The 14,242-nt window shown below is 37.6% G+C and overlaps 1 protein-coding gene across 2 annotated transcripts in view; it reads left to right on the top strand.

The window, feature by feature from the left end:
- LOC131697586 (sodium/potassium/calcium exchanger 4-like) overlaps positions 1-14,242 on the top strand; it is a 57,353-nt gene that overhangs the window by 37,479 nt on the left and 5,632 nt on the right. The window contains exons 7-16 of one of the 2 annotated variants that reach the window (XM_058987541.1): positions 1,569-1,643; positions 4,349-4,374; positions 4,516-4,569; positions 5,062-5,207; positions 7,875-8,044; positions 10,272-10,416; positions 12,672-12,838; positions 13,183-13,297; positions 13,558-13,670; positions 14,125-14,190. In XM_058987541.1, the coding sequence (XP_058843524.1) occupies positions 1,569-1,643; positions 4,349-4,374; positions 4,516-4,569; positions 5,062-5,207; positions 7,875-8,044; positions 10,272-10,416; positions 12,672-12,838; positions 13,183-13,297; positions 13,558-13,670; positions 14,125-14,190 (1,077 nt within the window). The remainder of the gene's footprint in view (positions 1-1,568; positions 1,644-4,348; positions 4,375-4,515; positions 4,570-5,061; positions 5,208-7,874; positions 8,045-10,271; positions 10,417-12,671; positions 12,839-13,182; positions 13,298-13,557; positions 13,671-14,124; positions 14,191-14,242) is intronic. The other variant, XM_058987542.1, reaches the window with a different exon arrangement.

The following is a 14,242-nucleotide window of genomic DNA, read 5'->3' as shown; positions in this document are numbered from 1 at the left end:
TTTTTTTTTTTTATTAAACATATTTGGAGCCTTCAAACACCAACATCTAAATATTACAAAATTCTGTGCAATGTTTGCAGGTGTTTTTTTTTTTTTTTTGAATAACATCTGGATCTCCCTGATATGGTTCAAGCCTATATATTGCGCAGCCCTTACAGCATTTTAAAAATATGTTATCTCTGCTAGACCTTTGTGTGGGTCTGCAGTGTTGAAATAGTGAACTGGAAAATGTTAGTTAAATGCTTATGTTGGACAAAACATTTGTTGAGCAGGTGGAATTTGTCATTCATTTGCTTGTAAACCAAAAATGTCAAAATATGAAGTCAAGGTATCTTGTGGCACTCACTAGAATTAGGTTCTGGGTTAATAAAGTATATATGCAACCAAGTATCCACACGCTCAGGATTTGTTAACCAAATTATTTTTAACTTGTATTTGTGCAGCATCAAGATTAAACTCAAATCAACAATCCGACACCTTCATCAGGATTAAAACACATAGAAGTCAGAGCCATTGAGAATAAAATTGTGAAATAGCTGTGGAAAGGAACAGCGTCTCAGAAAAGTGTGCCTTTTACTGGAGGAACCTCAATGCTAGCAGCCATGCTGAGCTGTTGGCATTACATTGTAATCCCCCAAAAAGATTTAAATCTCTTGCTCAACAGTGAAATAGTACTTGCTGTAGCACTTATGTCACATAGCACATTCTGTTCAGAGTTTGAAGGATTTGGCTGCCTTATTTCTGTGAAGAAGTTGACCTCTATTGATTTTTAACAGGAAAAGTTCAATCTCAAAAATGGTAATACCCAGGATGAAAGTCAAAGGCAGCTTTTTTGCACATCACACAAATTGTAAAGTATGGCAATGATTGGGAACCTTTGGCAGATCCGGACTCTCGAGTATTAGGGAACTTAAATGTGTGGTCTTTGATGCTGGTATAATTATCCGATGCGCGGGTTGTTTGTGTCGTGTCAGTCTTTCTTGTAATTAACTTAGCTGGTGAAGGAAAATAACACAAAAAACAACAGCTTCAATTACCCCAGTGCTGAGATGTTACAAACACATTCATGCTAGTGTTTTCTAATTAATCTCTTAAGAGAAGTGTATGTAAATCGTGAAAATCTCTATAGCACATATTTTGTAAGATGTTGACTCAGCAAAATGGGAGTAATTACTTTAGTGTTTTGTTTCTCCACTTTTAGATGGATTTTAGCTGGAAAATTACTTTTTTTGTGCATGTAATTGGAAATCAATTTGAGATGCTGTTCCATGTGGACTATAGTGTTTATTGTGCAGTAAGACAGACAGAAATAGATTCACACTGCAGAGAAGTTTGAGCTATTTTATAATGGGCTTAGTAGGATACAATAGCTTGTCGCTTGTATATGAGCATGGATTCAATCAAAATGATGGTGCCACCAAAATAATGTTGAAATATGCAGTAAATGCATGCACTGTTTAGCAGATTTAATTATTAAATGCACATTTTAAAATCCCATGCATGCTGAACCAGTATAAGGAGGATTACAGAGCAAGTGGTCTGTCCTCATGCCCCCTCTTCTCTTGCAGGTCGTTGTGCTCACGTGGTGGTCCGTGTTTCGAGATTCACTTTACTACACTTTCTCAGTGCTGGCACTAATTGCGGTAAGTTCACAGCACCAGTATTGTATTTTTTATTTTTTTTTAGATAGGCGACTATACATTGGAAACTGGTTAATGATGTATAATAATAAGGTTGATGATAAAACCTCTATCACAACAAATCTGGCACAACAAAACACCATTGATACCAACTCACATAATTCATGTCTCCCAAATATTTACAGTTTTGCAAGCTTACACAGGTACTTTCTGTGTATTGCGTTCTACTGTAATGTACTTAACTAGTCAGTTTCTCTTGCTCTAATGAGTATATAGACTGGTGTACACTAACTGGTTCTCGTATTTGATTTGCTGCACCGTGCTCCTACATGGTTTCTGACGCAACAAGCAACACGAGAGAGCTTACTTATTTAACAGTGTGATGCAACTATTCAACGAACGTGGTTACAGTACTTAAAAAGAGCAATAAGGAAATGGCTTCAGTAACGTTTGTGCCATCGACATCTCGGAGGCTTACTGCTTGTTCAAAAAGTCTTATTTACTCAACAAAGCACATCAAAGCATCAAAGAACTGCAGTAGCCGGTTAGAAATCTATATCTTTACACACATGCAAGCCAGGGCAGGCAATACATTTTATTTTATTTATTTACGTACACGTTTATACCATTATAGTGCAGCACTGAAATAGGATTTTACATTTAAAAATAAGCCCAAGCAGACATTCATTTTTTCCATTTTTGTATTACATTTATATAATTGTGTATTACTGTACTGATTTTGCACGTAATAGTTAAGTTTTATACAGTATTTTTTTGTTTTGTTTTATTTCACATGCAGGCTATTTGCCACAGTGTTCAATAAATATGATCAGCAAAACCAAATGCTTATTTTCACTGCCAATCTTTAGGTATTTTGTACCCAGGGATTACTGTAATATACCCCAGAACTGTACAGATAAGGCTGCAATTTTACCTCTGGTTTCTGGTGAAAATTATAAATCATTTGTCACCAGAAACCCAAAATTTCATTCCAGCCTTATTATGTACAGTTGGGTCTACATCACTCCTAGTTTTTGTCACTTTTGATTAATGTTTTTGTAATGTGTAGTGACATCAGTATGACTCATTCCACAACAGGTCATACAAATACATACAGCAGCAGTGCTGAATACAATGTAGTGTGCACCTTATATTTATTTTGTAATGATAGTTAGAAATAACACATTTTATTAATGTTGTTGTTGCTGAATCATCCATCAAAACCTCACTTCGCTAATCAAGTCTTGGTACACCTGTTAGGACAGCTTTGCTTTAATTTACCATTTATCATCTCAAAATATAGCAAAATAAGGCAGTGGTGTAGTTCTAGCATTGATATAGGCGGTACCCCCTATAGTGTTTACACCTGTGCGTCTGTGCAGTGCGGTTGTAGCTAGTTCTCAATACATAACCCCTGACCTGCTCTTACCTTAACCAACTCAGTACACACTGCAGAATGCCTTTAGCAATCCCATTGCTGTTGATGTTCAAGACCTATCCACACTGGGAATGCAGCCTCTATTGCGACTCTGCAGAGCGGCGTTCCGTCAGACTGCTCGTGTGTTGCTGTATTTTCTGGATTATTATTATTATTATTATTATTATTATTATTATTATTATTATTATTATCCCCGATTCCCTGGGTGTTGACAAAGGAGGCAGTGAAGTGAAACAACACAACAAGGAGGGCTGCGGGCCCTGCTGGAACTGTGATTGACAGCAGCTTGTCATTCGACACACTTCTGGCAAATCAAATCCATTGCCAACTGCCAAGAAAATGAGCTAGTGGGTCGTTTTTAAAAAGATTGTATTTATGCAAAGTACATGCATTCTGTGGATGATTATGTAAACGTATCCCTGTGGGGAAGTGTAAATAAGGGCAAGAGAATAGGTTATCCTTGTATTAGTAAAGGGGGGAGGGGTAGCATGAACACCTGCAATATGTACCAATCCTGTTGTGTAAGATGGCTGTCCTTCACGTCACTGATTTATGTATTATGTGAGTGGAATCTCCAAGGTGATGTGTTATGTATAACAGTTGCATGATTTTGTCTTCAATCAGATTAAGTCTTGATGGGCTAGACAGAAGATCAGACACAGCCTAGTGTAATCCTGAATGACAGCATTAAAAATGCTTGCCCTAGTGTGTGAGACTAGTGTCACTAGGGACTCTGCTGCCAAGTGTAGTAACACAGTCCGTGCTGCAGGGATTAGGAACAGTGCCCCCCTAGTGTAGGGGTTATTCAGTAGTTTAAACTAATATTGTGTAATGTTTAATCTGTGTGTTGCTGTGCGGCTGAATTGATGTGTGCTTTGAGTTTTAAATCTCCCTGACTTTCTCAATGGCAGAGGGCCAGAAAGCTCATGTTCTCTACAGTCCCTTAAGCCTCCCACATACTGTTGTCATGGTCTCCATATGCAGCATTTCTAGATGTTTCAGAATATGGGATTACAAACCATACTCCATCCCAACTCCTTTATTTATACACCTTAATAGATACCAGACTTTAAAAACATGCTGCATTTATCAAGCTTTTATAAATTACACCTTTTTGGGGGTGGTGGTGACTCCTGTGTGGTCACATTTGACTAAATTCATTGTGGGGTTTAACATTGGACTGTGGGCCTCAGACCCCTATAACCCTGCACTAGTCTCCAGCCCTAATTAGTGATATTTTAATACTGTTTTGTGTGTTGTTTTTTTTCAGTGTATTTATGATGAACAAATCGACTGGTGAGTTCCCTCCCTCCCCTTTTTTATTATTTCTGTATACAATGCAGCAGTTCTTCTTGTGAGGCTGGCTTGATTTCCCAGTTGTTGTTGTTCTGACCTGTCAGCACCCACTTCATCCATTTTATTTTATTTTTTCTTCAGGTGGGAAGCCCTGATTCTCATCCTCATGTATGCTGGCTACATACTAATCATGAAGTAAGTGCTTTGCTCCCTTAGAGCACAGAACCTGACAGTTTTCTCTGTTCGCCATTAATCACTACCAGACCTTTTATTCCTTCTACTGAAAAGTTTTGCACCTGATTTTATATACAGGATTTAAAAAATAAAAAGACAAACAGCAGGGAGTTTATGTGAAAAGAGGAGTCATGATCAAATTAATGACAATTACAAATGTGAAGATGCACAGCTGTATTAAAAACTGATTCAACACTTCTTGTTTATCCTTTACTTAAAGTGGGTTATAAGTTGGAGTGGCAGCATTTTATATTTGATTAGTCCTTTTGAAATAGACCCCAGTTTGTTAAATTCAAACTACAGTAGAAAGGGAAAGAAAGGATACAGGAAGTTTATTGCTGCAGACTATCATAGACTGTGCCTTGATAGACTTTTTAAGTGTCTACTTTTCAGACAGAATGTATTTGCCAATTCATTACTAATGTATATATTTTTTTGCATGTGTCTGTGTAGATTTAACACAAGTTTGCAGATTTTTTTCACTGCCAAGGTGGGGAAGAACATAGCCAACGGTGGCACAGTGAGCAACGAAACAGAGGATGGTAATGCTTGTTATGACATTAGGTGGGATGACCCATCACTGCCATTACTGAGGAAAGGTAAGGGTAATCAGACAGGCTGATTTACAAAAGGTCAATTGGGTGCAATTTTATGCTCTCCACGTGTCATGAAGCAGACCTTATTGGTAACCCAGTTTGTTTACGTTCCTAAAAAAATAGTTTCAGCCAGCAAACAAAATATTGACCTACTATCTATTTTGAATCTGAAATATCTTTGGATAGTATTACATTGGAATGAAAAAGAGAATATGTTCTGGATGGTTGCCAACTAAGTTCCAAATAGCAGCTGCTAAGAGCAGTATCATACAAGTGTGTCAAAACATTTGATTTAGGAAAACAAGGTAGTCCTATACTGCGGTTACCAAGGCGAGATGCATTATAAAACTGCCATTAAATGTTTACTTTACTCACAACTGGTAGCCAGTAGTGAAATTGTGTGCAGGCTGGAACCCATTTAATAATCCATACATACAGATGTAACAGGAAAGTGGCTTTTTACTGGTGCCTTTGTAAGAGTAGCTTTATACAGAAAGCCTGTTATGTCTGCGAACAATTGCTCAACTATGGTAAAAGCACCTTTTAACTGAGACCTTTTCAAAAGAATAAAAAAAGAGGTCTAGATAGATAAGAATCATAACTCTCATAATGATTATAAACCATTATAAAAAGGGAACAGTAAGAAAAAAAAACTATGAATGTAATTTTAAGCTACTTTTCTTTAACAAAAGCCTTGTAAACTCATGAAATACTCTAATTGTGGCGCCTAATTAATTCTTTCTTTCTAAAACTGCATTCCAGATTTAACAGAAAGCCATTGGTCTGTCTCTGTAAATGTTGTGTGTTTTCTCTGTCAGATTCTTTTTGGCTATCGACGCGCTGACTGTGCACTGTATACGACTTCTGCTTGTAAACATCTCCTAAGCTACGGCTTTCTCTTGCTTCTGATTTAGCTTTGCAGCCCTGGGGAGGAAACAAACACAAACCTTGCTATGTGTTCTCCGTTCTCAGTTCACTCACAGATAGAGTATCTGCTTCTGATTTTCAATTCTCTAACTAATCTTTCAATGACGCCTGTCTGTTTAGCCTTACTAAAATTGTTGTTGCTTGTGTGTTCCAGTGCTTTGTGATGTTACTTATTGTGCAGTTTTTTTTTTCTTTTTGCCTTTTCCTACTTAAATGTACTGTACTATAATTGCGGCTGTTTTTACTTTTTGCTTATAAAGGCAAGGCAGAATATTATTATCTTTTGCATTCATCTGCATGTGTAGAATGTTGCTTTTTATTCGGAGCCTTGTGAGGTGTTTTGTTTTGAATTTTTAAAAATATAATGATAGATATTAAAGGAATATTACCATGCTATTGGAGGGTTTCTAAAAAGAAAATAGTTAGATGGCTCTCCTAGGGCTGCCACAATGTTACAAAATATTCATTTTGGAGAATGGACACGGGGGGGGGGGGGGGGGGGTATTTTCACTGAAAAGGCCTCAAGACCCATCTAGTCAAGAGTTAGTGGAGTAATGGCATTTTATAGTATTTGTTTGTGACTGATTTCCTAAGCTACACAGTCCTCCATTGTAGTGAATTAACAACAAGGACTTACCGGTCTGTTACCCATTTAGTAAATGTCAAGTTCTGTAATCAGGACTTGAGGAATCCCTTCAAATCTCTCCTGAATACAAGATTGTTTTCCATAGAAACCCTCCAAGATCATGGCACTAGTCTTTTCAATAGGCTTTGGTTTTATAAAATAAAAAATCATTATGCCTGGTAATGACGATGTTCTCTGATGTCAAGGATTGGATAGGCAAATTAGCTTGCGATCTACAGGGCATGAGGAAAGCCATCATTGCCACTACTTGAACATCTCTGTAAATCAAGTCTTCAGTTAGAGCAGTCATTCTGCCACCTTAATTGAGCATTGAATTTATTCTGATTGGTCTTGGCTTTTTAAATTGTATTTTAACTGCTCTATAAAAATGATCCTTGCAGAGTAATTTGTAGCCAAATAGGCCGTGAGCTCTCTAACAATTGTCCATCTGCTTGTTTGGCTGTCTTTTAGTTTTGTCCAGCTGTTGATCTCAGCAGATTTTGTAGTCTGTACATTTCTGGTTCCATAAGGGAATTATGAGCTTTACAGTATTAAATAGAGAATATTCTTTCCCTGCCGCACCAGTAAAATCAAGTCTCAGAAGTGCAGAACAGTAGAGCAGATAGCAAGCATAACCTGTAGCAACATGGTGGCAACATTTGAATTGGGAGAGAATTGAGACCCCATCCACTCTAGTTAATGGTACCTTGTTCAGCATCTTGAAGTTGACAACCCAATCTTTGGAATACTGTTTAATATAAATGGTCCTGCACAAGAAGGTGTGCAGTTAGCCTGAGGTTAAAGGTATGTTCATTTCAAAGCTGTCTGAAATGGGGTGTTTAAGAGGCAACCGTTACCTTTTATAAAGTACAGCAAATGGTTTTACACTAGATTTCGAGACCACAAAGGTTTTGTCTTTAGGTGAGTAACAGAAGGTAAAGAAAGCTCATCTTGCAGATCAGTAATGTCAGTTAAATGTGTGTGGTAGATCTCTTCTGTTTACTCCCCCTGCTTTTCATTTCTTGGCTTGGTTTATTTTGAAGCTGTTATAGTTGCAACCTTGCGTGGTTCTGTGTGCTGCCTCTCTTTTAAACTAACTATGGCATTGTGATCGATAGTGAAAATGAGCAAGACATACAGCAAGAACTCAGTCGTGATGGTGGACGAGATCATCTGCTCCAGCCCTCCCAAGTTAAGGTTCCCCGAAGCAGGCCTGCGAATCATGATAACCAACCACTTCGGACCCAAGACAAGATTACGCATGGCGAGCAGGTTAATCATTAATGAGGTGTGTGGTCTCTTCTATTCTTAGTGCTCTCTTGTGACTCAGTAAGAGTTTTAGTGGTGCTCATGGGAAAACTGGCTTCAATGTGTTTAAAATATCGGCAGCAAGTGAGTGAAGGTAAGACTTTATAATAAAAAAAGTGATGAAATGTTCATCTAATTGACCAGTCTGTTAGACAGATGAGTCGACAAAGTATTGTGCCTGTGTTTTGCGCTGATAACTAAAGTTTTACTTTCAGAGTTTATAAATGAGTGGATGTATTAAAAAGGTACAAACTTGTTTGGGAAAGGGGTACATTTGGAGAATTTTCAAGTAGAAAGAAACAATTGACAAATTTTAGAAAAATCTGACCAAATATCCTTCAACATACATAGAGGATTCATGCCCATTGATAACTATTTATATTACATGGCTGTTGAAGCAAAGCCCTGCCATTAGTACTGCATATGCTTTATAGTTACCTAAAATATTGTGGGCCTGGACCTTGCTCTCTTGATTTGTACCTCCCCTAATATTAAAATCTTACATAACCCTGACCTTTGAAAAACATATTTTGATTTAAATTAGTCTAATCAGTAAATGCACTCATTTAATATAGCTAACTTGTTTTTAATAAATGCGAGCAGGTTGTTTTTAATGGGTGTGTTTTTCTATAATTGTTAGCTGCAGCTGGCCGTCTCCTGCTAGTTTGCCTCAAGGGCCCTCTCCTGCTTATGTAACAACATGTAACTGCTTTTATTATTTTTTTATTGATGTAGAATTATTGTTTTGTTGGCTTTTCTAAGACGGCGAATGTTAGTGAATGAAAACCTAATTATTGTAGCAATAGGGAGGTAAGACGTTATACCAAGGTCCAAAAGATATGAAATAAGGAATAAGAAAGGTACCTGAATAAGAACATAATTCCCTAATTTAATGTCTATTGCATTATGGCATTGGGGTGTGAGGAAAGAGCATAGTAAAGGGTAATAAAGCATGGTTAAGCTCAGGCAAGCATGATGATCCAGATCATTAAAAGGGCCTGTGGCTTATTCACTAGCATCTCAGGCCAGTTGCTTCTGGATACCAGAGATCAAGCATCAAGTGAAATTAGTTTTGTGGTCTCTACTTAGCCCCCATTTGACATGACTAATTGGCAGAGGTCTGGATTGAGGTGATCTTGCACAGCTGTGAAGGGATTAACAGAGGTACACTAGATCTGCACTGAAACATGACTTTAAGATCTAGAACCTCTCTTTTTAGATGGCTATCATACATCTAGTTGACTGAGGTTCTTATTGATTTAAGTACATATTCAGTAATACTAGAAGAAACAAGGTTTATGTAAACAAATGTTTCCACAAATCAGCTTGTCACATGTTGTTCTCTGGTATATGAATTTGTTTCTTGTATTGCTGAAGTGGTGGTAGTATGCACAACTTGGAATAGTCATTGACTTCAATAATATGAAAATAATGCTGTCTTTTGTATTTAATAAATATTAAAGTGTTTGACATTATGAATGTAATACTTTACACCACCATTTACTACACCACATTTAAGTGATGCTTCTGGTTCTGTCTCGGTGGGTCTGGAAACATCATCAGTTTTCTAAATGCTAGCTCACTGTGGTCACGCTTTAGAACTTTTTAATCTGCCAGCCGGTTTCGCTGAAATGTCAGGCATAGTCCTGGAAGCTTCCACCCGTTTCAAATCTCCATTTTATGTGTTGTGTCCTTTCCAGAATGTTTCACGAACAGCAGGCGTCTCCTCACAAGTGTGAAATTTAATTCCTTTCCTCGCCTGTAGTTCTACTTTAACAGAAGTTGCGTTCAGAACTACAAATAGTTGGATTAAAGGCTTAAACCTTGAACTGTTCTTTTCAAAAATGAGTTTGCTGTGAAGGTTGACAGAAACATATTTCAAACCGGCACTGTAGGTTGTTGGAAATGCTTTGATGCTGTGTATTCAGTGTACTGAATGATGGTGTCATTGAAAGGACTGTAAAAATGTGTAAAAAGAGGTTGGCATGCTCTGGTGCCTTCTGTGGCTATTGTTTTAGAATGTATCAAAACAAATAGGTTGCAAGGACACAGCGTGATGCTTTGACACCATTCATGATGCGATCAGAGCTCTTCTTTGACCTTTGCAATTCCAGGATTCCAAGACAATATTGGGGGAGTGGGGCTGGGATGAAAATTTCCAGGAATTCTGTGCTTACAAAGATGTGTAATGTGTTTTGTTTTCCCAGCGTCAGAGGCTGGTCCAGGCTGCCAATGGAGTGGATAATGGAGATTTGGAAGGGAAGCACGACAACATAGAAAATGGAAATGTTCCCGAGGATAAACAAGGTGAAGATGATGAGCCTGACCTGAGCTCTCCATTTTCTATACCAGGTAAGCCTAGAATTGAACGTCAACACAGGCAAAAACATCATCTTCCCAACACTGACAAGCCAAAATATCTGAGAATGAACTTGACCAATTTAAGTACTTTACGACAAAATCGGAACACGTGCTGTATTTATATAATTTGATACATTACATTTAGACTTCACTTTTGCGCTTAACAACATTAGAGTAGGTTCTCATAATGTAGTCAAGGAGAAAATTAAAATAACCTTATGAAGTTGCATGCAATCCACTCTGCTTTTCCAATTCTGGACTTGTCATGATCCCATGGTGTTCCAGATACACAGATTTCAATCGGTGGTCTATTTTCAGTACTGATTGTTCACAAGTGACACTCATCTTAACTTGCTTGGTACTGTTAGTGGACAGTTGTAAGTCTTTCCTATTAATGGCTAAATCCACTCAGCAGAAGTGCCTCTTAAGTGGCAGTAATGCTAGAGGTTGACATTATGCGGACATCTGTCTGCTGGTAACTGGGCTGAGGAAAAAACAAATCACAACCCCAGAACACAGATTAAATTGAAAGTAATATGTAGTGCATAACAGAAACTGTGAAATGTAACTGTATGTATTTGCTCTATATTAGATAAAAATCTATCTAATTACTAAAATTATTCTACTAATTGTATAGTATTAGTCATTTATTTGTGTCTCAATAGTTGTATGGTAGTGTAAATTCAAACACCTACACAAGCCTTAAATAAGTGCTAATCAAGGTGTTAACCCTCTTTCTCACTTCCATATTAACACCAGCAATATTATCACAGCCCCCTATTTCTTCTACTGGAGATATTTAGTTGTTTGCTTGTATTTTATACTTCAAAGTCAACAATAGAGATGAAAAGATACTGCTGCTACTTAATCACTTCATGTGGTTCAGACTCACTCGGTGGTCTAGCTTCGGTCAGACCATGTGACTTACACTAAAGTTACCAGGATGCAGCAGTTTATAGCGTTCATATTTAATATTCAAATGTAAAATTAATGTACAAAAAACAAGCAAAGAACCAAAATAATCTTGACACAATAGAGGGACCAGTTATAATGATAAAGCTAACAAGAGGTAAGATTACAAAAAATCCTAAGAGCAAAGCACGTGTCTCCACATGCTAAACAGGACTACAAACCTAACATATTCACTGACAGCTTAAGATACAGTAAGTGTTTAGCTTCTACTGGGATACATATTATTAAAACAATAGCCCTGAAGCATTCAGTCAGTCCAGGTCAGTCTTTCTTCTATACTAGAATTCACCTTGTTAAGTAGCTGCTACCCATGAGTGCTAAACTTGCCTTTGACCAATATGCTACACAAATTGACTAATTTAAATAAAGCAACCCCAGACCCCCATCTAATTGGCATACCTCCCCTCTGAGAACGGCAACCCTTTGTAGCGTGCGTGAGCTTTCAGCCTTGAGAACTATTTTAGTGATCTGAGACTCTTGCATAATATCTTCAGGTCCTTGTTCAAACAAGCATAAATTTTAATAAGCAGCAATCTTGTAGCTCTGTATTACTCTTCAAGGATTAAATAACGTAATAATGCAGATTTAATTAATGCTCTAGAGAGCAATGCATCCTACAAGATAAGAGTTATGGGGAAATGAGTCTGCAAGCCTTGCCATGAATCAGAAGAGAAAAGCAGAGCTGATAGTCCATTAACGCTCCTGATGTTAGTACTGTAGTGTCTCCAGTGTAACTGCTAATTTAGTTGACTGTTTACAATGCCAGGTTACAATCAATCAATCAAACATACATACATTGTTGATATGTGTGGTGGTGATGTTGATGAATAACCTGGGAGCTAAGTAGAGGAGCTCATTTAACATCTGCCCTAATTGGATCAGGTAGCATGTTTCTTAGGGCAATGCATGGATCAATACAAGGGGCTACCTGATCGATTCGGGGAAAGGGGGGGGGGGGGGGGTCTGGTACTGTCATCCTGCCCTTCACAACATAGCTTTGAAAGCTCAGCATTATAACAGTATACTGGTATGATTTGACAGAACTCAAACAAGTTGTTAATCTGAAAATGGGGTCTCTGAGGGTTATTTAAAATTAAATTAAAACAGGAACTGATTTAAGATGTTGCAGTGTGAGTTTGCCAGACTTCCTGTATTGTATTTATCATGCCATCCCAATTGCTCCTACTGCATGATGTCTTTATCTGAGGCATCCATTTGTTTTGGTCAATAAGTACCAACAGTTCTGCTGTTCTGTCTCTTTTTTCATACTGCAGCTGGCTGTATGAATAAAGTGAAGTGGCTCTTCTCCTGGCCAGTGCTTCTCCTGCTGTATTTCACTGTCCCCAATTGCACAAAGCCCAGATGGGAGAAATACTTCATGCTTAGTTTCATTCTGTCCACAGTGTGGATCGCTGTCTTCTCCTACTTTATGGTCTGGATGGTGAGTTAACCTGTTTCAATATGTATGCAGTGGGGCATCTTTTCAATGCAAAATGTGCAAATTCATCTTGATATTATTACCAACTAGAAAATGTGGCTACGTATAGTATGTGTACTATATGTACTGTATATAAACAAACAAAAAATAATTCACAATGTAATTACAAGAACTACAGTATTGTTTTAAAACATCTGAAACAACATCTCATTAAGATTATTACAACTTTACTGTTTGGTAACTTTATATATATATATACATTTTACAGTGTTCTTTAGCTGTTTTGTGTGTGCTCGTATCCTCTAAGCAACATCAGCAACTCCCAGCATCTTTCTGTTTGTTTGCAGGTGACTGTGATTGGTTACACCCTTGGAATCCCAGATGTTATCATGGGCATCACGTTTCTGGCAGCAGGAACCAGTGTGCCAGACTGCATGGCTAGTTTGATCGTTGCCCGACAAGGTAATTGTACTTTACTCGCGCCCATGTTAACAATGTAGATGTCCAATTTAGCACGCACACTGTGAAGTGTGCCAAGATGAAAAAATGTACCATGCTAACTCCTCCTTTTTATTTGAGTGACATGACCGCATCAATAAAGTTTATGTTTCTAAATGGAAAGGAATTTGATTAACTTGTTGATGTGCTTTGTAAATTCACTTTAACACAATTTTTTGCCTGGAACAATATACACTATTAATTAAAATGTCTCCTTATTCCAGGTCTTGGGGATATGGCAGTCTCTAATACAATAGGAAGCAACGTATTTGATATTTTGATTGGCCTTGGTCTACCATGGGGTTTGCAGACAATGGTTGTGAACTATGGATCAGTTGTAAGTAGACCTTGGATGCCTGTAATGATTTAGTTTAAAAACTATGAAATGACCAAGTTATGCATGGCTTTGTGAAGATGGCATACCCTAGGTGGTTACGCCTTATTCACAGGATAAGAGCTTGAGAGTTGGACCTTGTTTTACATCATTGATCCTAACTATAATATATACTACAACGGATACTGAAACTTTTGTGCCAATGTATGTTCCCTGAAATGTGCATTGAGCTGTAAAAAAAAAAGAAGTCTGCCACCAGAGGGCAGTTTAACCCAATAACTAAAATGGGTTGTGAAGAAATGTTTAATGGTTGCAGGACAGTTAATTGTGAACTGAGATTTAGCATTAAAGACGGCTTTAGTCTGCAGAAAAGATGTAAGTGTATAAAATGTGCCTGTTGAAAGTGATATTAAGTCATGCTTGTTAGTATGCGTCTAACACTCCTGGATTTCTATAGGTTAAAATCAACAGCAGAGGTCTGGTGTATTCAGTGGTACTATTATTGGGATCTGTTGGCCTTACGGTAAGTGAATCGTTACCATTGTGCATTCACTAACAATATACTACAATATTAA

Source organism: Acipenser ruthenus, chromosome 15, assembly GCF_902713425.1.
Source record: "Acipenser ruthenus chromosome 15, fAciRut3.2 maternal haplotype, whole genome shotgun sequence".
In the NCBI taxonomy this organism is placed as follows: domain Eukaryota; kingdom Metazoa; phylum Chordata; class Actinopteri; order Acipenseriformes; family Acipenseridae; genus Acipenser; species Acipenser ruthenus.
Note: the sequence above shows the minus strand (reverse complement) of the source record. Positions and strands in the feature narration are given on the sequence as shown.